Source organism: Ovis aries, chromosome 11, assembly GCF_016772045.2.
Source record: "Ovis aries strain OAR_USU_Benz2616 breed Rambouillet chromosome 11, ARS-UI_Ramb_v3.0, whole genome shotgun sequence".
In the NCBI taxonomy this organism is placed as follows: Eukaryota; Metazoa; Chordata; class Mammalia; order Artiodactyla; family Bovidae; genus Ovis; species Ovis aries.
Genome location: NC_056064.1, coordinates 48954476 through 48981214, shown reverse-complemented (window position 1 = coordinate 48981214; position 26739 = coordinate 48954476). Strand labels below are relative to the sequence as shown.

Sequence of the window (26739 nt, the reverse complement as noted above, 5' to 3'; positions counted from 1 at the left end):
TTACCTCTTTCTAGAACAGTCTCTCACTAAAGCCATCTCCCACAAAGCTGCCTGAGGGAAGATCCATTTAGACTCCAAATGTGATCATGTCGCAGTGGCCTCCACTGCCAGGATGAATTCCATCTCACCACTACTTCCCTCTACCGTTTCTGAATTTCATACTCCCTGCCTCAAACTATTTCCCAAGTATCAGATGTTTATAGAATCTTCAGCATCGCCTGGGAGTTTGTTAGAACCTCAGGCCCTACCCCAGACCTTCTGAACCAGACCTGCATTTTAGCAAGTTTCCCCGGGTAATTTACATGCACATTAGGAAGTGCTATTTAGAATATGCTGGAAAGATCTTACCTTGCCCCTCAGGTTCTTGCTGTTGTTGGTTTTGAGGCTTGAGTCTCAAACTGTTCTTTCATCAAGGGATTCAGTGTCTAAAAATTAAATTTTGCAATTATTTCTTTCCAATTTGCAAGCAAGAAGGAAATTTAATGGATGGGCTTTTTCTCAATTTTTCTTTTTCCTCGCACAATTTTTCTTTTCTAAACTTTGACATCTGTTGCTACTTGTTGGTTAACATGATGTGATCTGCTAGCAGTCAACAAAATGAACCAACTACCAGCAAACAAATGCTAACGTTAAAACTCAACGTTTGTGGTATTTAGACCAACAGTTCAGTTCCACAACAGGAGAAAATAGTAAGAAAAAACGTAACTGTTGAGCTTTGATTATATATGAGACATTGAAAGGTTGAGGGATGCGCTGATGAATGAGATACAATTTGCTGTAGTCTTTTGCCCACTTGGGGACCATATAGGCTTCACAGTGCTGGCACAGTTAGAGGGACTAGAGTCTTTGGAGTGCTACCTATCCTTATTTGTAGAATTCAGTGAAATAAAAGCCTTTTGCTAGTTCACCTGTCGAGTTTATTTTATCTTCCATGTCCAGACAGCTGTCTAAAACAATGCAGCCAGGACATTCCTCCGGATTCTCCAATTTAATGGTTTTTTAAAACAAAAATCACAATGAGTCTGTTGCCACTTGCTTGATTTCACTTTCCTTGGAGAGATTTCAAAAGCTGAAAGATAATTGTTCAACCTTGAGTGTTAATGACTTATGAGCTTCTAATTTAACCAACGTAGCAACAGCTGAGACAAACCACTTACTAGAAGTAGTGTTTCCCCTGATAGGTCCGTCAGGGAGATATGCATCGTGATTTCTGGGAGCCCTAGAATTTAACCATAACTAAATGTTATGCAGATTAGTGAATTATACGTGTGATTGCTTTACTAAAATATTATCAAGAGAGGCTTGGTATGGCTTGGCATGACCTTGAAAGATGAGTTGATGTGAGTCAGGCAGATAGGGTGGGGAAGAGCCTTTAGGGCAAAAAGATGAGCAAAAGCCAGGGTGTGGAAAGTTGAAATAGTGAGTTGTTAGGAAGTTTGACACTCAGAGGGGTGAGTGGGACACGCCTCGAGCAAAGATGAGAGAAAGGAGGAATACCAGACAACATGAGTTGACAGGTTGAGGCAGGTATACCAATTCCATACATTTGTGTAACATTTTGGAGTTTGCAAAGTACTTTCATGCCTGTTTATCTTAACTGGTGCTGACTGCTCAGTGAAGGGGCAGGACACATAGAGAGCTCACTTCTGGATGACGAAATGGAGGTCTGAAAGAGCTTCTGGGCTGACACAACTCATGAAACCAGGATTAGACCCAGATATTTTGATTCTTAGGGTCTGCCCTTCCCACAATAAACTGATATGTTCCAGGAGCAACAAAGAAACCATGCTAGCATAGTGGGAAGAAAACTCAAGGGTAGATATACATAGATGGATGGATGATGGAAACCTGACTCTCAAGAGAAAGGCTATTAGGGATTCTGCAGTTGTCCAGGTGAGATAGAGAACAAAGGTCTGTCAGGGAGATGGATTGGTGAGATATGGAGGCAGATACAGAATTCCAAGAACTTTACTACCTGACTACATGCAAGAATACGAAAGAAAGAAGAGCCTAGGATGGCACCCAAGTTTTTACCTTGGATGATTCAAGGACCATAAGAGGAAGAGAGGAAGGGCAGATTCAAATCTTGGAGCCAAGGGGTTAGTGATGAAGACAATAAGTGGAACTTTGAATGCATTAATATTTTGGTAATTTTAATTTTATTGGCATATGGTTGATTTACAATGTGGTTAGTTTCAGGTGTATAGCAAAGTGATTCAATTATATTTATATATATATATATGGAGAAGGTAATGGCACCCCACTCCAGTACTGTTGCCTGGAAAATCCCATGGACGGAGGAGCCTGGTGGGCTGCAGTCCATGGGGTCGCTAAAGAGTCAGACATGACTGAGCAACTTCACTTTCCCTTTTCACTTTCATGCATTGGAGAAGGCGATGGCAGCCCACTCCAGTGTTCTTGCCTGGAGAATCCCAGGGACGGGGGAGCCTGGTGGGCTGCCGTCTATGGGGTTGCACAGAGTCCGACACAACTGAAGCTACTTAGCAGCATATATATATATATTCATTCTTTTTTAGATTCTTCTCTCATATAAGTTATCCAAAAATGTTGAGTTGAATTCCCTGTGCTACATAGTAAGTTCTTGTTGGTTATCAGTATATATAGTAGTGATATATATATATATATATATATATAAGTGATATATATATATAGTAGTGATAGCAGCATGTGCATGTTCACCCCAAGTTCCTGATTTATCCTACACACACACACACACACACACACACACACACATTTCGTCTTTGGTAACCATTGTTGTTTAGTCACTAAGTCACATCTGACTCTTTGTGACCTTGTGGACTGCAGCACGCCATGCTTCTCTGTCCTGAGCTATCTCCTGGAGTTTTGGTAACCATAAGTCCATAGTCTTGAGTATATTAATTTTGAGTAAAACCAGAGACTGGTATCCAATAGTCAGTTGATACCAAAGGTCTAGATTTCAGGAATAGTGTCTGCAGTATATAAGAGATTTGTTAGGTCATTAACAATCAAAGGTTAACATTTTATTACAAGTGTTTACTGTAATATAAACAGTGTGAAAAAAAGAGAAAAGACAAAAAAGGAAACGTCTTAAACACTTAATAGTGGAAAGTGGTTCATTTATGCTACAGCTGCATAATGAAAAGTGATTCATATCTTAAAAATGAGTGCTAGCCTTGTGATTTTTTTTCCCCTCTTAGTGATACTAACATCTAACACCACCAGGGTGCTTACCACCAGGTCAAAATAAAGTGGGTGTTACCTGCCATTAACCAAAATTCCAGAAATAGAGACCTGATTGAAATAAAAAGGTATGTATTGGACTTTGTCCTGGGAGTCACAGATTCAAAGAAGTATTTGAATTGTATCCCGCCAGACTACAAAATGGGGAAGGCTTATGAAAGCAAAAAGCTGCAAGGTTACAGTGAGTTTACATGAATTGTTTCTCAAGAATTGTAATTGGAGCCGGCAAGGAGTAAGCATGTTTGGTAAGGACAGATTGGTTGAGATCTGAATTGTTGCATGGGTGGAAAGGGAGACCTTGAGACCATAAGGTTGCAGCTGGCAGGTGTTGTTTGGAGTATGGCTGGCAGTGTCCTTGGGTCAGGTACAGTTCAAAGAAAGTTCAAGTTGTCAGTGGTGCAGAGACATGTCTGAGACCGGATTCTCCATGGCCACCGGGCTCCATTTTTTCCGCCTAAACTGCGGTTATTCCATTTTAATTTCCATTTGTCATCACTGCTTTATGTCATCGTGTCCTTGCTGCTGCCAGGTGAGGCAGGAGCCAGTATTGCCCTTCCTTCACAGTCGAGGAGAGTAAGGTCAGGTCACCCTCAGCAGCGACCCCAGGTTGCCCAGCCAAGCCACGGAGCCCAGTCTGCCGACTCTGGAGTCTGGGCTCACTACCACTGCGCTGTATTTTCTCTCGCCACAATTTTCTGGTTCTGTATTCCATAATAAAGAAGCACACAGGAACGACAGGCCCTGTCGAGGGCCTCTGGTCTAATTACGCCATGAGCTGGAACGGCGCTCAGGAAGCAGCCCCCTCCCCTCTGCTGGCCCCTGTCTGCTGCCTTACCCACGCCTCGTGAGCTCCTTCTGGTCAGCTGCCCAGGGCAAGTCTGTGGAGCTCGGCCAGAAGCCTTGCCTAGTACCCCAACTTTGCCTTGGGGGAGGTATTTAACACCAGCCCAGGCGAAAGGAAAAACCAAACACAATACAACCTACCAGGAAAATGTAACCGTCTGTTCCTCGATTTTGTTTCTTCTGACAGTAGATGCGATCTATCAGGATTCCTAAGTGGGTTTGGGCTGGTGCCCATTTCATTGTGCCTCCAGAAAGGCATGCCAGGAATGAGCTAGAAAGAGACACAAGGTCCTGAAGTACCTCAGGACACTCATTTTGGGAACAAGAGAAGGAAACTGGCCTCTGGACTGCTGGCAGCCTTCTTGGGACTCTCGGCATTGTTTTTGACTCCCAGGTGTGGCTGCCAGACCAGGCACAGGCCTCAGCAAGCCATCTAACTCAGCATTTCGGTCCCTTCCCTCCAGGCTGAGTTAGTAGCTTCTCAGTAAAAGAAAAGAAGTACAGGTGGGTTTTGCATGTCAGCAATGTTACCTCTCTGTGCAAAGGATACATTGTTTGGCTCAAAAAGGTTTCAAGAAGGACAGAATCAACATCACCTTGACAAACACTGAGGCTAGTGAGGGCTGGCCCATCTTGAGCCCCAGAGTGTTTCTAGATGAAATAGCCATACTTCAACTTGCAGGAAAACCAGCGGTTCTAGTTCCCGGAGACCACCCTGTGAATTAAAATTGGAAGGAACAAGGAGAAATTGAAACTATTTTAAGCTCGGCTTCTGGGACTTATTTTAGGAAGCATTATTGATCATACTGCAGGGAAACCATGTGTGTTCTCGGCTACCAGGAGCCAGTATCGCCCATGTGAAGTATTGGTTTGATCTCATGACACAGCCTATGGGTCCAAAGGGGGCTGTGGCCACAGAAAGAATTCAGGTTGAGCCTGTTCTGTGCTGAAATCAGACGGAGCTTATAAAAAGAGCCTTGTTACAGCTGCCCTGGGAACCGTAACTTAGAAGCGTTTTTGTGCCATTAAAGCCTTTTCAGCAAATGAATTGAGTCATAGCGTTTGTGACCCTTCTGGGTTGTTTTAATGTACTTTTTTGTTCCTTTCTTAATTAGTTACCGTGATCAGAGCACCTTATGAGAACACTGTTTTGCCAGTCCGAATCTTTTTCTCAGCAGTCACCATGTCACTTTGATTATTGTCTCTTGAACTTTCTTCACCCTTTATCTCACCCAGATGAACCAGGGGTCACCATTGTTTCCTGCGTGGGACTTCAGGTCACAGCACCAAATGGCTCTCAACTCTCTACTAGTTTTGCTGGCGCTGTTTCTAGATACATGTCCTAGGATAGAAAGAAGCGTTCTTTTATTCAAAGGGAGCACACTGTGAGTTCATGTCCACTGTGTTGTGTCCTTTGACCCTTAGGTCTCTGCCCTGCCCCTTCCCCAGGCACCCTTTCCTCTTATATCTCTCAGCCTCAAGTGTGTTTATCAGCAGCTTTTGGTTTTGAACTTCACTGATGAGCAGTGTCCTACATTACCCTTTCTTTCATTTCCACTGTTGTCATCAGGTTTCTGCCTGTTGTTTTTGAATTTTCTGCAACCTTTGAGGTGGGTGGAGAAAGGAAAAGGACAAATCTCCACCAGTGGTTGGTGTTAAAAAAAAAAAAACAGTTGTTTATGACACGTGGTGAAGACAGGCTGACTTCAGGGTGTTGGCGTGGTTGGGTTCTGGGTACAGGCCGCAACTTCTCCCTGTGTCCTCAAATGGAAGAAGGGTCTAGGCACTTCGTGCTACCACTGTTTAGTCGTGCAGTGATGTCCGACTCTTTGCGACCCCATGGACTGTAGCCCACCAGGCTCCTCTGTCCGTGGGATTTCCCAGGCAAGAGTACCTGGAGTAAGTTGCCATTTCCTTTTCCACTGGGGACCTCTATGGAGTCTTTTTTTCTGAGGGATCTTTTTTATAGAGTGCTAATCCCATTATGAGAGCTCTACCCTCATGACCTAATCATTCTCCCAAAGGCTGCATCTCCTGATAATGTCACACTGGACATTAGTTTTCAACCGATTTGGGACAGGGAGATACAAACATTAAGTCGATAGCAATCTTTAACTAACAACATCTGCAAAGAACCTATTTCCAAATAAGGTCACATTCTGAGGTTTGGGGTGGGCATGAATTGGGGGGAGATACTAGTCAATTCATTTTGGGAGTATTGATTCATCTGCTCATAAAGAAAAATTAACATAACATCCTATAACCCAGCCATCCCACTCCTGAATATGTACCCTAAAGAAGTGAAAACTTGTATTTACACAAAAATGTATCCACAAATACTTTTAACAGCTCTTGTCATAATTCTCCCAAACTATAAACGGGGGAATTAACAAATTGCTATACATTCATACAGTGGAATACTACTTAGCAAGAAAAAGGAATACACTTTGATTCCACAACCACAGGATAAATCTCAAAGGCACTGTCCTGAATGAAAAGACCTAGTCTCACAGGGTTAAAACCTACATGATTCCGTTTGTATGACATTCTTGAAAAGGCGAAAACTGTAGGGTTGGAGAACACAGGAGTGGTTGCCTGAAGTTGGGGTGTAGGGAGATTGTGATGATAAATTAGTTTCTTGGGGTGGTGAAACTGATCTGAGTCTTAATTGGAGTGGTGGTTGCAAGAATCTATACATGTGTTAAAATTCATAGAACTATACATTCCCCCAGAAATCAATTTAAAAAAAGATTGTTTCAAGGGCAGGGAGTCTGAAAAAACAAGGATCAACATCTTACTAAAGGTGCTGAGTTGTCTTTGTGTGTGTGTTTCTGTGTGTGTGAATGACAAGATGGCCCCGAAATGAAATGAAATGTTAGTTGCTCAGTCGTATCCGACTTTCTGTGTTCCCATGGACTATAGCCCGCCAGGCTCCTCTATCCATAGGATTTTCCAGGCAAGAATACTGATGTGGGAGGCCATTCCCTTCTCCAGGGAAATCTTCCCAACCCAGAGACTGAACCCGGGTCTCCTGCATTGCAGGCAGATTCTTTACTGTCAGAGCCACCAGGGGAGCTCTAGCTTTTCTATAAGGTTTATTTTAAAAATGTTGTCTCTCCTCATAGGGAAAAAAAAAAAAAAAATTTATGGTTACCAGAGGAAAAGGGGAGAGAGGGATAAACTGGGAGTTTGGGATTAACATATACACACTACTATATATAAAACAGATAACCGACAAAGACCTGCTACATAGCACAGGGAACAGTGTATATCCAATATCCGGTAACAACCCATAATGAAAAAGAATCTGAAGAAGAATGTCACACACACACACACACAAATATATACATATATTCTCCCTTGCTGGATTCAGAGTAAAATACTTCTTGTCTGATACATAGCTTTTAGTACTTATTACTTAGTAACAGATATAATATTTTATTATATAATGCTGTTACGGCTTCCCTGGTGGCTCAGACGATAAAGCGTCTGCCTACAATGTGGGAGACCCGGGTTCGATCCCTGGGTCAGGAAGGTCCTCTGGAAAAGGAAATGGCAACCCACTCCAGTACTCTTGCCTGGAAAATCCCATGGATGGAAGAGCATGGTAGGCTACAGTCCAGGGGGTCTCAAAGAGTTGGACACGACTGCGCGACTTCACTTTCACTTTTTCTTTCACTTTCATGATGCTGTTAATTAAATCTTGCAACGAATGGAGTCTTCACTGCAAAATCATAAGCCTCCTTGAGAGTGGACCTTATCTCACAAATTTTAAGAGGCACAGTGTTGACCACATGTTTGTTAGTTGCTCAGTCATGTCCAGCTCTTTGGAACCCCATGGACTGTAGCCTGCAAGGCTTCTCTGTCCATGGAATTTTCCAGGCAAGAATACTGGAGTGGGTTGCCATTTCCTTCTCTGAGGATCTTCCCAATGTAGGAATCAAACCCAAGTCTCCTGAATTGCAGACAGATTCTTTACCCTTTGAACCACCAGGGAAGCCCTGTTGACCACATAGCAGATGCTTAATAATTATTTGCTGATTTATTGATTGCTGAAGCCTAGTCTCTTCTCTTCAGAGAACTGTTGTTAAGTATGTCCACCTTCAGCACTTATTTTTTCCGCTATAATGAAATAGACTAAATAACAGCTCTTTATTCTAAGAGTTGGAAAGAAGCAGAAATGTTTTTAAAGAGATGGAAGAAAACCATCCTTTTTTTAAATCTCTATGTTAATGGCAATGGGGAAGACAAGTTGCATATTCTGGGGGTGGATCTTCTAGCTTACACATTCATGAAATGGTCACCACTGAATTGTGTGGGCATGAAAATGTTCTTAGTAGGAATACAAGTAGAGATAGGGTAATGAAATGATGGTTGTCTTAATCAATAACTTGGACTATTTTTTTTTTTCTGGCCATAAGTGTTTTTCAGGCTCTTCCTACAGGTATGCTGCCATTAGAGAATAATCAATAAAAAACCATGAACCAATTCTAGCCCCATCCTCTGCACCAAACCAACTGGCCACTTTGCAAATCCAGAGCATTGAAATGAAAGCAATGTTAAAACAATAATTCTGCTTCCAGTGTTCCTCTTACTGAACCTATTCTTTCTTAGTGTGTCTTAGTCAATTGCCTCCCCCTGAAACCTCCCAAGTACATCGAAGAAAGAGCAGAACAGTGGCTTAACTGGGATTCTTCGTCCCTTAAATCATACGTGAAGCATAAAACAGGATGACTGATCAGCCACCTCTATCTTGCATCCTTGGTAGCTCGGACAGATGGCAGGAAGAAGCTTGGATTGCCCCCCCTCCCCACCTCAATTTTTTAAAAATATTATACTTTATTTTTTAAAGCAGTTTTAAGTTTATGGAAAAACTGTGCAGAAAGTTCAGACAGTTCCCATCTAAACTTGGATCATAAACCACAGAACTTACTGTTACAGAGAAAGGGGCTACAAACCCATGATTCTCAGGACCATGGGTTTCTGAAAAGCTGCTATACACAGTGCTCTCCCTGGCTGGACAATCACAAGAGAGATCACAAAATCTAGAAACGTCTAAAAGCAAAATGAGAAATAATTAAATCTAGAAAGACACTGCAGTTCAAGGAAGAAATCGAGTGTGTCCTTAAAACACATTCCGCATTTATCAGTGTACCTTTCCCTTCTGAGTTGTGTGAGTTATGAACACATGACTCAGCATCTGTCCATATTAAATATGGGGCATCTCCCCTTCTCCATCCCACCCACGCCCATGTTTACCCTCCTGGGAAAATCTTTTTTAAGAATGGAGTTATTAATGGCCACATAATGGTTCATCGAATGGATGTATCATAATTTCCTTGGCCATTCTCCCATACTGGAATAATTTGGCTGTTTGCTTTTTTTTTCTCCCTCTTTCCCTCTGTTTTTTTCTTGCCATTACATTAATGTTGCAATGAAAATCTTTGTGCGTTAAACTTTTCATTTAGTTAAGATCCTTAAGATGGATTCTCAAAGCTTAAGTTTACCAGATCAAAGTATGTGAAGACTTTAAAAACCTTGATATTTAATGTTCATAAGGCTTTACAGAAAAGAGAAAGTTACCCCCTTTTCATTTTGGAAACTATAAGATAGTATTTACTCAGGAAATTTGCCTTCTAGGTGTAATATTGCTTAGTTCAGATTGAAAGAAGGAGTTTATTGAGTATTCATTGCCTAGTTGGGGGAGGAAGGGGACAGAGGTCAGAAGAGTCAGTCAGATTGGAGCTGAAACCCACTACAGATGACTTGTGGGTGGATATGTCTGCTAAGTAACCACAGAGGGGAGCATTATTATTGGAGGTATAGAGAAGGGACCACATTTGAGTCCCAAACCCACTCCCATCTCAGAAAGGGACAAATGCTGCCCAAGAAGCGCCCAAGGACGTGAAGGCACTCAGCATCTGTGTCAGATGACAGCCTGGTGGAGCTTTGGCTTAGTGTGCCAACATTAAGGGGCTTCTTCCCAGTTGGTGCTAATGGTAAAGAACCCACCTGCCAATACAGGAGACCTCAGAGATGCAGGTTCCATCCCTGGGTCAGAAAGAGCCGCTGGAAGAGGGCATGGCAACCCACTCCAGTATTCTTACCTGGAGAATCCCATGGACAGAGGATCCTGGTGGCTACATTCATTGGGTCACTAAGAGTCGGACACAGCTGAAGCGACTTAGCACACAGGCACACCAACATTAGGATGTATGTCGTTCCTAAGCTATCTCAGCAGAGCTCTTATTCCACCTCAAAGAGCTGGTGGTTGGACCAGAGTTCTGACAGCTTCTGCTGCTGCGGCTGCCACTGAGGAAGCCCCAGTGACTAGTTACTCTTGCTGTTTTGCTTTGAGGCCTTGCTAAGCCTCTGTTTGCAACAACGTTGGCTTAATTCTGGATGGTGCCCTAAGCTAAGCATGAAGATGAGACTACTTCACCCCTGCCATAGCCTCTGATTACATTATGCCATGGCTACTTCCTGCTTCCTTGTTGTAGCCCCTCTGTGCACCACCCAAGTCAGCTGGATATGGGGTGAAGGAGCAAAGAACAGAATGTAGGAGCCTAACAAAACCCAGAAGTCACTCAATATCACTGACATTTTAGCTGGAAAGAACTCTAGTGGTCATCTAGGTCACTTGCTCTCAACCTCATTAGGGCCACAGATCTCTCTGAAATCAGGTCAAAGTGGCCAAACTCTGTTGCCAGAAAGAAAGCATCTCCCCGGATGTTAGATACAGCTCCAGCATATTTCACAGTCCCCTAATACCCATCCATCCAGATATTGCCTTTTATTCTGCAGATGAGGCCTAAAGGAGGTACAGGGTCTTGCCCAGGGTCACACAGAGGAGATAACTGAATTCAGACTCAGCTCTCCTGATTTCCACTGTGGGACCCATCAGCCAATACTATGAGGTTTCCCCTCTCCACTGAGGTCTGTATTGGGAATTATGGAAAGTTAGGGTACTTACCAGCAGATAGAACTGGGACTCATGAAAAGAACCTAACATCAATTACTAAGTAATATTCCTGCCATAGATTCTTCTCTGGAAGATAGAAGCTAATGTCTTCTAGTCAGTCATTCAGCAGCATGTATTGAGCACCTATGAGCATTCTTCTAAAAGCTCTAATCATTGGGAGATTAATTATTTATTGGAAATTAAGACGCTTTGTAATCTTAAGCCTGAAGAGAATGTTGAGGTCCTCAAAGTGATTTTTTTTTGTAGCTTTGTTCAGGTGGTGAGAACCCCACCCTGAAACACTGACTTCAGAAGTGTTTGTTATTTCATGGACTTGGATGTGAGAATAAGTGTCATATTAAAGAAAGAGTCCAGAGTTGGAACTTAAAAACTACCTGAGTAGATTCTACTGCAGTCTCAACAGAAAAGCTCCAAGTCGTTGGGGAGTTACCATAACAGTTACTCAGGACATACATTTTTCAGTAGCAGGAGGAGAATCAGATTCTAATTTCATCTTTCTGGAAAGAAATAGGAAGCACTTTTGACTGATATTTATCTTCTCAATTGGGTGCCAAGAGGCAGCCTTTTTATCACTGGACGAGTCTGATCTTGAAGCCTGGAGGCGTGCCCTGAATCTGAGCTTCTCTGCCAACAGGCAGCGTGACCTCGGGCAAGGCACTTTACTTCTGGCGCATGCGTGCTCAGTCATTCCGACGTGTCCAACTCTTCGTGACCCCATGGACTGTAGTCCGCTAGGCTCCTCTGCCCATGGGATTCTCCAGGCAAGAGTACTGGAATGGGTTGCCATTTCCTCCTCCAGGAGGATCTTTCCTCCTCCAGGTTGGGATCTTCCCAACCCAGGGATCGAACCCACATCTCCTGCGTCTCCTGAGCCTTAGTTTTCTCATCTGAAAAGTAGAAATAATAATACTATCCTGACCATGCAGTTGTGGAGTCAACATAAATGACTCCTCTTCTGGCCTGACAGTCTGTTCTTTCTTTTGTAACGAATATTTCATTCACCTTGTATTTTGGGGAATAGCTTCCCAGTCTGTCTCTCTCACTAGATGATAACTTGTGAAGAGCAGGAACTCAGCCCTTATCTTTGCAGCCCTCAAAGCCAAGAGCAGTATTTCATATGCAATTGAGTGTATAAGTCAGGGCCTCATTAGGAGGCCTAAACCACAAAAAATTTGAACAGGAAGAGTGTAATATAAGGAATTATTTATTCTAATTATTAATTAGAATTATTTGATGGGTGCTGGAGCGGCAGCTGTACACTGCTGGAGCAACTTTGAGGACATGTCCAAGGGCAAAGGAGAAGCCCCAGTAAGATGGCAGGAAGGACAAAATCGTGATTAGAATCAAACCCCATACCCACCAGAGACGCTCAGAGAGCTGAAACAAACCTTGTGCGCACCGGGACCCAGAGACCCCACAGAGACTGAGACAGAACTGTGTTTGAGTGTCTCCTGTGGAGGTACGGGGAGGTGCGGGTCAGCAGTGGACTGCCACAGGGGCAGGGGCTTTGGGTGCAGCAGACCTGGGTATGGCATAAGCCCTCTTGGAGGAGGTGGTCACTAACCCCACCTTAGAGCCACCAGACTTACACAGGACTGGGGAAACAGACTCTTAGAGGGCACAAACAGAACCTTGTGCACACCAGGACTCAGGAGAAAGGAGCAGTGACCCCACAAGAGACTGACCCAGACTTGCCATGAGTGTCCCAAAGTCTCCAGCAGAGGCCTGGGTCGGTGGTGGCCTGCAGCAGGGCTGGGGGCACTGAAGGTAGCAGTGCATGCATGGGACATTTTGAAGAAGGTTGCCATTATCGTCATTACTCCACTATAGTTTGGCCCCAGGTAAAGAACAGGGAGGGAACCGGGCCCCACCCATCAACAGAAAACTGGATTAAAGATTTACTGAGCATGGCCATAGCACTGGTCATAGCAACACAAGAGAAGACTCTACACATGGACGTCACCAGATGGTCAACACCAAAATCAGATTGATTATATTCTTTGTGTCCAAAGATGGAGAAGCTCTATACAGTCAGCAAAAACAAAACCGGGAACTGACTGTGGCTCAAATCATGAACTCCTTATTGCCAAATTCAGACTTAAATTGAAGAAAGTAGAAAACCACTAGACCATTCAGGTATGTCCTAAATCAAATCCCTTACCACTGTACAGTGGAAGTGAGAAATAGATTCAAGGGATTAGATCTGATAGACAGAGTGCCTGGAGAACTATGGACAGAGGTTTGTGACACTGTACAGGAGGCAGGGATCAAGACCATCCCCATGGAAAAGAAATGCAAAAAGGTAAAATGGTTGTCTGAGGAGGCCTTACAAATAGCTGTGAAAAGAAGAGAAACGAAAGGCAAAGGAGAAAAGGAAAGATATACCCATTTGAATGCAGAGTTCCAAAAGAATAGCAAGGAGAGATAAGAAAGCCTTCCCCAGGGATCAATGCAAAGAAATAGAGGAAAACAATAGAATGGAAAAGACTAGAGGTCTCTTCAAGAAAATTAGAGATACCAAGGGAACATTTCATGCAAAGATGGGCACAATAAAGGACAGAAATGGTCTGGACCTAACAGAAGCAGAAGATATTAAGAAGAGGTGGCAAGAATACACAGAAGAACTGTACAAAAAGATCTTCACAACCAAGATAATCATGATGGTGTGATCACTCACCTAGAGCCAGACATCCTGGAATGTGAAGTCAAGTGGGCCTTAGGAAGCATCACTATGAACAAAGCTAGTGGAGGTGATGGAATTCCAGCTGAGTTATTTCAAATCCTAAAAGATGATGCTGTTAAAGTGATGCACTCAGTATACCAGCAAATTTGGAAAACTCAGCAGCAGCCACAGGACTGGAAAAGGGCAGTTTTCATTCCAATCCCAAAGAAAGGCAATGCCAAAGAATGTTCAAACTACCACACAATTGCACTCATCTCACACACTAGCAAAATAATGCTCAAAATTATCCAAGTGAGGCTTTAACAGTATGTGAACCAAGAACTTCCAGATGTCTAAGCTGGATTTAGAAAAGGCAGAGGAACCACCGATCAAATTGCTAACATCTGTTGGATCATCGAAAAAGCAAGAGTTCCAGAAAAATTACTTCTGCTTTATTGACTATGCAAAGCCTTTGACTGTGTGGATCACAACAAACTCTGGAAAATTCTTCAAGAGATGGGAATACCAGACCACATTACCTGCCTCCTGAGAAATCTGTATGCAGGTCAGGAAGCAACACTTAGAACTGGACATGGAACAACAGACTGGTTCCAAATTGGAAAAGGAGTACGTCAAGGCTGTATATTGTCAGCCTGCTTATTTAACTTATATGTACATCATGAGAAAGACTGGGCTGGATGAAGCACAAGCTGGAATCAAGATTGCCAGGAGAAATGTCAATAACCTCAGACATGCAGATGACACCACCCTTATGGCAGAAAGCGAAGAAGAACTAAAGAGCCTCTAGATGAAAGTGAAAGAGGAGAGTGAAAAAGTTGGCTTAAAACTCAACATTCAGAAAACTAAGATCATGGCATCTGGTCCCATCACTTCATGGGAAATAGATGGGAAAGCAATGGAAACAATGACAGACTTTATTTTGGGGGGCTCCAAAATCACTGCAGATGGTGACTGCAGCCATGAAATTAAAAGATGCTTTCTCCCTGGAAGAAAAGTTATGACCAACCTAGACAGCATATTAAAAATCAAAGACATTACTTTGCCAACAAAGGTCCGTCTAGTCAAAGCTATGGTTTTTTCAGTAGTCATGTATGGATGTGAGAGTTGCACTATAAAGAAAGCTGAGTGCCAAAGAATTGATGCTTCTGAACTGTGGTGTTGGAGAAGACTCTTGAGAGTCCCTTGGACTACAAGGCGATCAAACCAGTCCATCCTAAAGGAAATCAGTCCTGAATATGCATTGGAAGGACTGATGCTAAAGCTGAAATGCCAATACTTTGACCACCTGATGCGAAGAACTGACTGATTGGAAAAGACCCTCATGCTGGAAAAGATTGAAGTCAGGAGGAGAAGGGGATGACAGAGGATGAATGGTTGGATGGCATCACCGACGCGATGGACATGAGTTTGAGTAAACTCCAGGAGTTGGTGATGGACAGGAAGGTCTGGCATGCTGCAGTTCATGGGGTCACAAAGAGTTGGACACGACTGAGCAACTGAACTGAACTGAAACTTTGATAAGAGTAATTATAAAGATGTAAAGAGAAGTCTAAAGCATACCTAAGGCTGAGGAAGTGGACACTAGGAAGAACAAACTCAGAAGGGGCCCATCTCCATGGCTGGAGCTTGACCCCCTTGCAGAGATTGTGACCATAGCCCACTGGATAGCAGAAAAGTTTGCGGGGTTTCCTGGACCAGAGGTGGACCAGAAGTGGTCCACAGTTGCTGGGTGGCAGAAAAGTTCCCTCTGGGTACAAGTGAGATGAAACTGGTGGGCAAGAATGTAGAGTCAGGGCACCACTGGCGATGTGCGGCTGGAGCAGAGGGGTGCCTACATCAGAAGGGCTACAATGAAGGCCAGGACTCCAAAGTCACCAAGTAGCTGTGCACTCTGGACATGTAACTGGGACAGAGCAGCGCTTCATTCCCCTCTCCCCGCAACAGATCGTATAGCGGTAATAAGATTCACATTAGGAAGAGAAGCCCCCTTCTTCATGCAGGGTTCCTCTAATACATGGCTTACTGTCATACTCACTGTCAAGAAGTGCTTACAGGGTCTGGTCTGTTAGAGCAGAGGCTAAAGGGTGAGTTTGGAGCAGAAGGGCAATAATGTAATAATGTGATAATGGGTGATCTAAAACTATGTGAATTAAATTAGGAAACGCCACCTAATCTGTCAATAACTCCCTTAACCCCTGTTCATTTCCCCTTCTTTCAGTCCCATAAATTTTACCACCAATAAATGTCAAAGCTCTCTAACTTCTCTTGTAATTTACTCTCTAGCAGCTCATTTGCCTCTGGGGTGTTCCGTTCTGTTTTGTTTTCTTAATGAGGCACATGTCTTCTCTGGCACACACTTAAAAGAGACTCAAGCGAAAAGAGAGAGTGAAACACACAAACACCCTGAGACCCGGTGTTTCATTTCATGTTTCATTTCTCCACTCGAACTTATTTTCCCACCATTTCTCCATTTCATTTCAAAGCAATCTACCTATCCCTCCCAAACACTTTGGGAGTGTCTCCAAGCACTTGACTTCACGTGGCCATGGTCGGAATCAGAGCTGATCCAGGAACCAGTCTTCCTCTGCCTTTAGGAAAATGCAATGGCCTCCTCAGTTCAGACCGGGGAGTCAATCTCCTTGAACAGACCTGAAGAGTCCAGTATCTAACCATTATAGAAGGAAATTGGTGACAGAGCAAACAGCAGCCTGGGCAGATAATTACCAGCACAAATATTATTCAGAAAGCATTTGGAAAGGACTAGCAGTTTCAACTTGTAAAGAGCCCTCCAGATGCTATCCTGCAGGAGAACATGTTATTAATAGGCTCCAAATTTGTGTCAAGACAATGTTCTTAGGCATCAACCACCTTCTTCTTCCAAAATATTTCGTTCTCTTCTGGAGAGTGAGATTTAATTAGTGTTAGCAGATGATTCCCTTGTAGGAATTAGCTAAACAGTGAGATAGGGATAAGACTTTCTCCAAGGGTGAAGTGATTTGCGAACTTAATCTTTTTACTGTCCTCCAGAAGTGATGAGAAGATATCCCTGTAAGGTCAGAAAAAATTGGTAGTGGGGAAGAGTAGAGGAACTTAGTCTTCCCACCAGAGTGTATATCTGTATACTTGTCTCTCTTACATATTTCTTTGCAAGTATTGGGCATTCTGGGCCAGGCATCTCAATACTTTTTCAAGCTCCACCTTCATACCCCTATCTGTACCAAAGAAATCGTGCTTTTAAATAATCAAGAATAATACACTGGGTAATGGGATTGTGGACAGTCTTTATTTACTTCTTTTTGTTTATCTGTATTTCCTGCAGTGAGTGTATGTTATTTCCAAAATTAAATATATGTAAACACTTTAATGAAAAAAAAAAAAAAACCACCTTATTTTTCTTCTCTAAATCTCAGGCTGTATCATTGCTTTTTGTCTCCCATCTACCCAGAACCTTTTTAGCCTCTTCCCTCTCCCTGTTTAGATTAACTGCCAAAAATCAGCAGACTTCCTTTTTGGAAGAGACTTTTGGAAGAGATTTATTTCTTCACTCTTGAACTTCTAAAAACAGCTTGTTTTATCTTCTTCCCCTCACCAAGCTGTGATTGATGCTACACCTGCCTCTGAAGTGACAAAATGTAAGCGATGAATAAAAGCTTCTCATGATTCTTGCACATTCTGAGGCAGCGGAAAGCTCTCACCAGGGGCACTGAGCCATGTGAAGATGCTCTGTGGGGAGTTATTCTGCCTCACGCACCACTGGGCCAACCTGCGGGCACCTTGAGGATCTCACCTACCGTCACTAACCTTTGATTTGTTGCTCTGCTCTTTCAGATTTTTGATAACGAAGCCAAAGATTTGGAGAGAGAAGTTTGCTTTATCGATATTGCCTGTGATGAAATTCCAGAACGTTACTACAAAGAATCTGAGGTGAGCAATAGACAGGGTGTCATGTGGAAGAGAGTTATTCTTTCAGCAAACTTTTATTAAGTCCACCCTGACCCAGGGCACGTCCATCTGTCTTTGTGTTGATTCAATTTGCTGTTACATCTTACTGAATTCTTGACTGTGAGTCTCCGAGTGGAGTTCCTACTTCTTGGGGCCCATCATTGACCCCAGCTGCCACTCAGTTTCAGTGAGGTCTTCTGTCTCCCCAGCTCTGCCGTCATTCCGGGCAGCAAAATAACTCACAAGGCTAAACCGCCCAACTGATAGCTGGCCTATAAAACACAGCGGCCACCTCTGGCTTCCTGTTTGGCCAGGCCTGGGGCCAGCCTGTCTCCCCCTCTGCAGGGGCTGTGTTTTATTTATATTTGAGGGGTCTAACCCAAAAATAAGGCTCAATGAGTCCTCCCTGAGTAAATTTTGAAACTTGGGCAGCTTGTGTTTGCACAGAAACTTTGTCTCAAAACTGAAAGGACCTTCATAAAGCCCTCTCCTTTTTTTAATCTTGACTGAGAATAAATTTAAGAGAATATCTTTCTATATGATTTCCACCTACCAGAATCCACTGTTTGCCTCAGTGCAAACTTTTATCCTGTTAGTATAGGTCCCCACTTATGGCCTGTTAGTATTTTTATGAATGGCTGCTGATGGAACTTGGGTGACCCCCTTGTAAATAACGTCCCAGCCCAGCAACAACAGATGCTGGGCTATTTTTGTTGTTTAGCAACATGCAACCAATCACAGTATGTTTGGACTCGTGGCCCTCTTCTCGTCCTTGAGCTGTAACACATGGACCTTGAAACTCTTTCCTCGGCTTCATTAAGGCTGATTTAAGATGTAATAAATAAACCCGGTAAGAGTGAATTCCACCGTGACAGATGCTGGGCTCTGAGTGTGGTTCAGATTTTTTTTGCCTCCACCTTTTGGGATTCATTTGGATGTCAGGGTCTAACCCAGTCTTAGCTGCCTAATTGCAGGCATGTGCTCTGCAGCTGCTGTCCCTTCAGATCTTGGGAGAGGCTGATGGGAATGACTCTTGGTGAGACTCAAAGGCTGAGCCTTTGAACGTCATCCATTTACATTATACATTGCAGCCAGCCACACTCATGAAATGTCAGAAAAACAAAGCAAAATGCTCTCTGCATAACTGTGGACCTGCTCAAGAAGAGAAATTTGGCCTCCCCTTGTCTTCCTTTTCTGTGGTTTCTTCTCAAGGCCACCAGTACTTACGGGGCTTCAGTGATGGGGAAAGCGCCTGGCAGTGCACTGGGTGAAGCTGCTGTCTTGTCGCCTCTGTGGCTTCTTGAGCCTGGGCGGCTGTTGCCTTACCTGAACATCCTGGTCCCGTTGGTAGCTCAAGCCGTCTAGAAAGGCAGTGTTGCCAGAACACTCTGAACTGATTTCAGCTCTTCCTCTCAGATGGCTTCAGTGTGGTCCTGCCTGGCATCAGGGATCCCCTGATTCAGTGGAAAGTCTTAGCACAGATACAGAATACTAATGACAAAATCAGCAAGACTCACTGCTAGTCAGCCAGTGCCTGACTCATCTCCCTGTGCTTTGTGCTCCCAAGAACCACCACTGGAAAGCTTTTCCTCACTGACACAGATATTCGAGGAACTTTTTTTTCATGCTTCACTGTCATTCATTTTCCCAGGCCATAAAGTATTCTTTTCGAGATACAGTTTGACCAAGGAAATGAGAGAGGAATAGACATTCATCCAGTAACTATGTACTGAGTACTCACTGCGTGTCACAGACAATATTTAGATGGGGACATGGCAACGAATGAACAGAAGAGACTCAGAGGGTCTCTTGCCTTACAACACTTCCAGTCTAGCACGGGAGCCAGACAATAAAGAACTAATTCCTTAATAAACATGTGGAGTTAAGGAAGTTTGCAGGGAGAGACCATGATAAGGAAACTGAACATAAGATGATGGGATCGGGAAAGATGCTCAGGAAGACATGACCTACAGGAAGGAAAGAGCTGGGGTCAGTGCTCCCGGTGGAGGTGACACCTTTGAGGAGGCAAAAGAGACCATTGTGGCAGCAGCAACAGAAGGAAGAATGGCAGGACAGGAGGTTGGGAAAGAGGATGAGGCCACGCTAAGATGCTTAGATTTTATTTGCCTGCAGTAGAATGCCTCTGAAGAAATTAAAGCTGGGGCATCATGTGCTCTAATTTATGCTTTTAAAAGTTTGCTCTGGGTAGAGAATGGACTGTCCAGGAGCAGAGTGGAAGTCAGGAATCCACTGAGGTCATTGGAATTCTCTACTTTGGTGTTTATTTAGGTTATATGGTAACTTGAGCTGGAGGGCTGGGAACAGAGGGTTCTGAGGGATCTGTTGAAGATAGAATTGATAGGGATTGATCATAAACTGAATGTGAAGATAACAGAGAAGGAAGAGGCAGGATGACCTTAAGGTTTACTGCGTGGACAACAGATAGATGGGGGTGAGAAAAGAAAAGAAATGGGTTTTGGAGAAAGACAAATAGATATTGTGATGCTGGTGAGACATCTAGAACAAACAGAAATAAGCTTAGATAAGAGATCTGGGCTGGAGACAAACTGGGAAGTATTTTGGAAATAGAATGACAGAATGCGGTCTACTAGAGACGGGAATGGCAAACCACTTCAGTATTCTTGCCTTGAGAACCCCATGAACAGTATGAAAAGGCAAAATGATAGGATGCTGAAAGAGGAACTCCCCAGGTCAGTAGGTACCCACTATGCTACTGGAGATCAGTGGAGAAATAACTCCAGAAAGAATGAAGGGATGGAGCCAAAGCAAAAACAGTAGGCAGTTGTGGATGTGACTGGTGGTAGAAGCAAGGTCCAATGCTGTAAAGAGCAATATTGCATAGGAACCTGGAATGTCAGGTCCATGAATCAAGGCAAATTGGAAGTGGTCAAACAGGAGATGGCAAGAGTGAACATCAACATTCTAGGAATCAGCGAACTAAAATGGACTGGAATGGGTGAATTTAACTCAGATGACCATTATATCTACTACTGTGGGCAGGAATCCCTTAGAAGAAATGGAGTAGCCATCATGGTCCACAAAAGAGTCCGAAATGCAGTACTTGGATGCAATCTCAAAATGACAGAATGATCTCTGTTCATTTCCAAGGCAAACCATTCAATATCACAGTAATCCAAGTCTATGCCCCAACCAGTAACGCTGAAGAAGCTGAAGTTGAACGGTTCTATGAAGACCTACAAGACCTTTTAGAACTAACACCCAAAAAAGATGTCCTTTTCATTATAGGGGACTGGAATGCAAAAGTAGGAAGTCAAGAAATACCTGGAGTAACAGGCACATTTGGCCTTGGAATACAGAATGAAGCAGGGCAAAGGCTAATAGAGTTTTGCCAAGAGAACGCACTGGTCATAGCAAACACTCTCTTCCAACAACACAAGAGAAGACTCTACACATGGACATCACCAGATGGTCAACGCCGAAATCAGATTGATTATATTCTTTGCAGCCAAAGATGGAGAAGCTCTATACAGTCAGCAAAAACAAGACTAGGAGCTGACTGTGGCTCAGATCATGAGCACCTGATTGCCAAATTCAGACTTAAATTGAAGAAAGTAGGGAAAACCACTAGACCACTCAAATATGACCTAAATGAAATCCCTTATGATTATACAGTGGAAGTGAGAAATAGATTTCAGGGACTAGATCTAATAGATAGAGTGCCTGATGAACTATGGAATGAGGTTTGTGACATTGTACAGGAGACAGGGATCAAGACCATCCCAATGGAAAAGAAATGCAAAAAGCAAAATGGCTGTCTGGGGAGGCCTTACAAATAGCAGTGAAAAGAAGAGAGACAAAAAGCAAAGGAGAAAAGGAAAGATTTAAGCATCTGAATGCAGAGTTCCAAAGAATAGCAAGGAGAGATAAGAAAGCTTTCCTCAGGAATCAATGCAAAGAAATAGAGGAAAACAACAGAATGGGAAAGACTTGAGATCTCTTCAAGAAAATTAGAGATACCAAGGGAATATTTCATGCAAAGATGGGCTCGATAAAGGACAGAAATGGTCTGGACCTAACAGAAGCAGAAGATATTAAGAAGAGGTGGCAAGAATACACAGAAGAACTATACAAAAAGATCTTCACAACCCAGATAATCACGATGGTGTGATCACTCACCTAGAGCCAGACATCCTGGAATGTGAAGTCAAGTGGGCCTTAGAAAGCATTACTACGAACAAAGCTAGTGGAGCTGATGGAATTCCAGTTGAGCTATTTCAAATCCTGAAAGATGATGCTGTGAAAGTGCTGCACTCAATATGCCAGCAAATTTGGAAAACTCAGCAGCGGCCACAGGACCTGAAAAGGTCACTTTTCATTCCAATCCCAAAGAAAGGCAAAGCCAAAGAATGCTCAAACTACTGCACAATTGCACTCATCTCACATGCTAGTAAAGTAATGCTCAAAATTCTCCAAGCCAGGCTTCAGCAATGCGTGAACCATGAACTTCCAGATGTTCAAACTGGTTTTAGAAGAGGCAGGGGAACCAGAGATCAAATTGCCAACATCCACTGGATCATCGAAAAAGCAAGAGAGTTCCAGAAAAACATCTATTTCTGCTTCATTAACTATGCCAAAGCCTTTGACTGTGTGGATCACAATAAACTGTGGAAAATTCTTCAAGAGATGGGAATACAGACCACCTGACCTGCCTCTTGAGAAACCTATATGCAGGTCAGGAAGCAACAGTTAGAACTGGACATGGAACAACAACAGACTGGTTCCAAATAGGAAAAGGAGTACATCAAGGCTGTATATTGTCACCCTGCTTATTTAACTTATATGCAGAGTACAGAAACGCTGGACTGGAAGAAGCACAAGCTGGAATCAAGATTGCCGGGAGAAATATCAATAACCTCAGATATGCAGATGACACCACCCTTATGGCAGAAAGTGAAGAGGAACTGAAAAGCCTCTTGATGAAAGTGAAAGAGGAGAGTGAAAAAGTTGGCTTAAAGCTCAACATTCAGAAAACGAAGATCATGGCATCTGGTCCCATCACTTCATGGGAAATAGGTGGGGAAACAGCGGAAACAGTGTCAGACTGTTTTTTGGGGGGCTCCAAAATCACTGCAGATGGTGACTGCAGCCAAGAAATTAAAAGACGCTTACTCCTTGGAAGGAAAGTTATGACCAACCTAGATAGCATATTGAAAAGCAGAGACATTACTTTGCCAACAAAGGTCCGTCTAGTCAAGGCTATGGTTTTTCCTGTGGTCATGAGCGCCAAAGAATTGATGCTTTTTAACTGTGGTTTTGGAGAAGACTCTTGAGAGTCCCTTGGACTGCAAGGAGATCCAACCAGTCCATTCTAAAGGAGATCAGTCCTGGGTGTTCTTTGGAAGGAATGATGCTAAAGCTGAAACTCCAGTACTTTGGCCGCCTCATGTGAAGAGCTGACTCATTGGAAAAGACTCTGATGCTGGGAGGGATTGGGGGCAAGAGGAAAAGGGGACGACCGAGGATGAGATGTCTGGATGGCATGACCGACTCGATGGACGTGAGCCTGAGTGAACTCCGGGAGTTGGTGATGGACAGGGAGGCCTGGCGTGCTGCGATTCATGGGGTCGCAAAGAGTCGGACGCAACTAAGCGACTGAACTGAACTTGGAAATAGAAGAATTTAAAGTCCTGAGGATAACAAGCATAAAGTATAATGGGAAGGGAGTTCAGGTCCTAGTATCACATTAGGACAGTAGTATTTAGAGATCAGGGAAAGGATGGAGAGGCCTCAGTAATCTGCAAAGAACTGTGCAGAGAATTAGATGGAAAAGAAGAAGAGAGCACCAAGGAATGCAAGTTTCAAGAGAAGAGAGCAAATGGTTATGCTTAGTGCTGCTGAGAAATCAAATAAGATAAGAATGGAAAACTGTCTCCAAGAGCAGTGGCTCTAAACTGAAAGCATCCTTACCCCATAAGGATGCTTACAATGTCTGGAGACATTTTTGGTTGTCACAGCTTGGGAGTGCTACCAACCACTAACCACATTCTAGAATGAACAGGACAGCCCCCACAACAAGACTTGTTTAGTCGCTAAGTTGTGTCCAACTTTTTTCTGACCCCATGGTCTGTAGCCTGCCAGACTCCTCTGTCCATGGAATTTTCCAGGCAAGAATACTGGAATAGGTTGCCATTTCCTTCTCCAGGGGATCCTCCCAACCCAAGGATTGAACCCGAATCTCCTGCACTGCAGGCAACCAGATTCTTTACCTCTGAGCCACCAGAGAATCCCAACCCTCAGCGTGCAAAGGCTGGAAAATCCTGCCCTGAAAGTAAAGGTCATTGGAGATTAATTGGATCTCTTTCATTGGAGGTCTCGATTTCACTCATTCATTCATTCATTCATTCATTGGTGATCTGGATTTTGCTCTCACACCCAGAGCCACCCCTGCCTGTCCTGGAATCTTAGGGTTACTTAATGGATGTGGGAGAAAGGGGCCCCAGAAGGCTCAACCCTGCACATTCTATCAAGCACTGCTTCCCAAACGATCACCAGCCTACATTACATGTAGAATTTGTTCTCACTCTCTCTGGCAGTTAGACCGGAAAAGAAAGAGCGTAATTGGGAATTGCAGTAAAACTATAGGGAAAGTGTGTTCTGTGCAATTCCCTTGTGACCCAAACCCACCATCATTCAGCTTTCATCATCATCATTCATCATTCATCATTCTAGAATCCAGATTGCTGTATGAACCAACCAGAAGGGAGAGAGTGAGTTTCCAAGGCTGTCTGGGTTGTGTGTCATTAGCCAGGGACGGAGAATGAGGGATAGAGATACCAAGGGAACATTTCATGCAAAGATGGACACAATAAAAGAAAGAAATGGCATGGACCTAATAGAAGCAGAAGATATTAAGAAGAGGTGGCAAGAATACACAGAAGAACTATACAAAAAAGATCTTCATTACCCAGATAACCGCAGCAGTGTGATCACTCACCTAGAGCCAGACATCCTGGAATGTGAAGTCAAGTTGGCCTTAGGAACCATCACTACAAATAAAGCTAGCGGAGGTGATTGAATTCCAGTTGAGCTATTTCAAATCCTAAAAGATGATGCTGTTAAAGTGATGCACTCAGTGTGCCAACAAATTTGGGAAACTCAGCAGTGGCCACAGGACTGGAAAAGGTCAGTTTTCATTCCAATCTCAAAGAAAGGGAATGTCAAAGAATGCTCAAACTACTGCACAATTGCACTCGTCTCACATGCTAGCAAAGTAATGCTCAAAACTCTCCAAGTGAGGCTTCAACAGTACATGAACCAAGAACTTCCAGATGTTCAAGCTGGATTTAGAAAAAGCAGGGGAACCAGAGATTAAATTGCCAACATCCATGGGATCATTGAAAAAGCAAGAGAGTTCCAGAAAAAGATCTATTTCTGCTTTATTGACTATACCAAAGCCTTTGACTGTGTGGATCACAACAAACTGTGGAAAATTCTTTGGGAGATGGGAATACCAGACCACCTTACCTGCCTCCTGAGAAATCTGTATGCAGGTCAGGAAGCAACAGTTAGAACTGGACATGGAACAACAGACTGGTTCCAAATTGGGAAAGGAGTACGTCAAGGCTGTATATTATCAACATACTTATTTAACTTCTATGCAGAATGCATCGTGTGAAATGCCAAGCTGGATGAAGCACAAGCTGGGATCAAAACTGCCAGGAGAAATATCAGTAACCTCAGATATGCAGATGACGAAGAAGAACTATGGCAGAAAGTGAAGAAGAACTCAAGAGCTTGTGAAAGTTGGCTTAAAACTCAACATTCAGAACACTAAAATCATGGCATCCGGTCCCATCACTTCCAGCGAATAGATGGGGAAACAATGGAAACAGTGACAGACTTTATTTTCTTGGGCTCCAAAATCACTGCAGATGGTGACTGCAGCCATGAAATTAAAACTCTTTCTCCTTGGAAGAAAAGCTGTAACCATCCTAGACAGCATATTTAAAAGCAGAGACATTACTTTGCCGACAAAGGTCCGTCTAGTCAAAGCTATGGTTTTTTCAGTGGTCATGTATGGATGTGAGAGTGGGACTATAAGGAAAGCTGAGTGCCAAAGAATTGATGCTTTGAACTGTGGTGTTGGAGAAGACTCTTGAGAGTCCCTTGGACTGCAAGGAAATCATACCAGTCAATTCTAAAGGAAATCAGTCCTGAGTATTCATTGGAAGGACTGATGCTGAAGCTGGAGCTCCAATACTTTGGCCACCTGATGCAAAGAACTGACTGATTGGAATAGACCCTGATGCTGGGAAAGACTGAAGGTGGGAGAAGGGGATGACAGGGATGAAGTGGTTGGATGGCGTCACCGACTCAATGGACATGAGTTTGAACAAGCTCCGGGATTTGGTGATGGACAGGGAAGCCTGGCGTGCTGCAGTCCATGAGGTCGCAAAGAGTCGGACACGACTGAGCAACTGAACTGAACTGAGAATGAGGGAAACAACCGGTTTAGAAGTCAAACCATATCCAAACAAATTTCTCCTCTGTACACTATAAATAATTAACATCCTTCTTCCCGCCACAAGAGTTTCCTTTTAAAATGAAATCAAACCTTGTCATTTTCTGCCTAAAAGCTCCATCCCTTAGTATGGACCTCTGCCTTCTCCCCTTTCTGACCCTCACCACCTCTGTGCCTCTCAGTTGGAAATCTTCTAGTCATTAATGTTTAGAGTTCCGTCAAACGTAGCTTCTACTCTGTGAGCTTCCTGGGCACCCCACTCCTTACCCATTGGAGCAAGAGCTTTGGTCTGTGGTGTCTAGATAATGCTAGCTGCAAAAACAAGGGCTGTCTTCTTTATCACTGTACCCCAGCAGATAGGATAGCACCAGCACATAGCAGCTGCTCACAGAGCAGTTGTTGAATGGATGAGTGAAAGCCATGGGCTTTATTTTTTTTCTTCTAGCAGTGACAATCTCAGAATGAGTGCTATCAAAGAAAATGCATTTGTAGCCATTAAGCTAACAGTTGTGCATCAGTTCCATATATATATGTATATGTATG

The 26739-nt window shown here is 43.4% G+C and overlaps 1 protein-coding gene across 1 annotated transcript in view; it reads left to right on the top strand.

The window, feature by feature from the left end:
• The window catches only part of PITPNC1 (phosphatidylinositol transfer protein cytoplasmic 1), a 262838-nt gene that overhangs the window by 197667 nt on the left and 38432 nt on the right, over positions 1–26739 (top strand). Inside the window, exon 6 of the mRNA XM_015098883.4 lies at positions 17580–17675. Within this exon, the coding sequence (XP_014954369.1) occupies positions 17580–17675 (96 nt within the window). The remainder of the gene's footprint in view (positions 1–17579; positions 17676–26739) is intronic.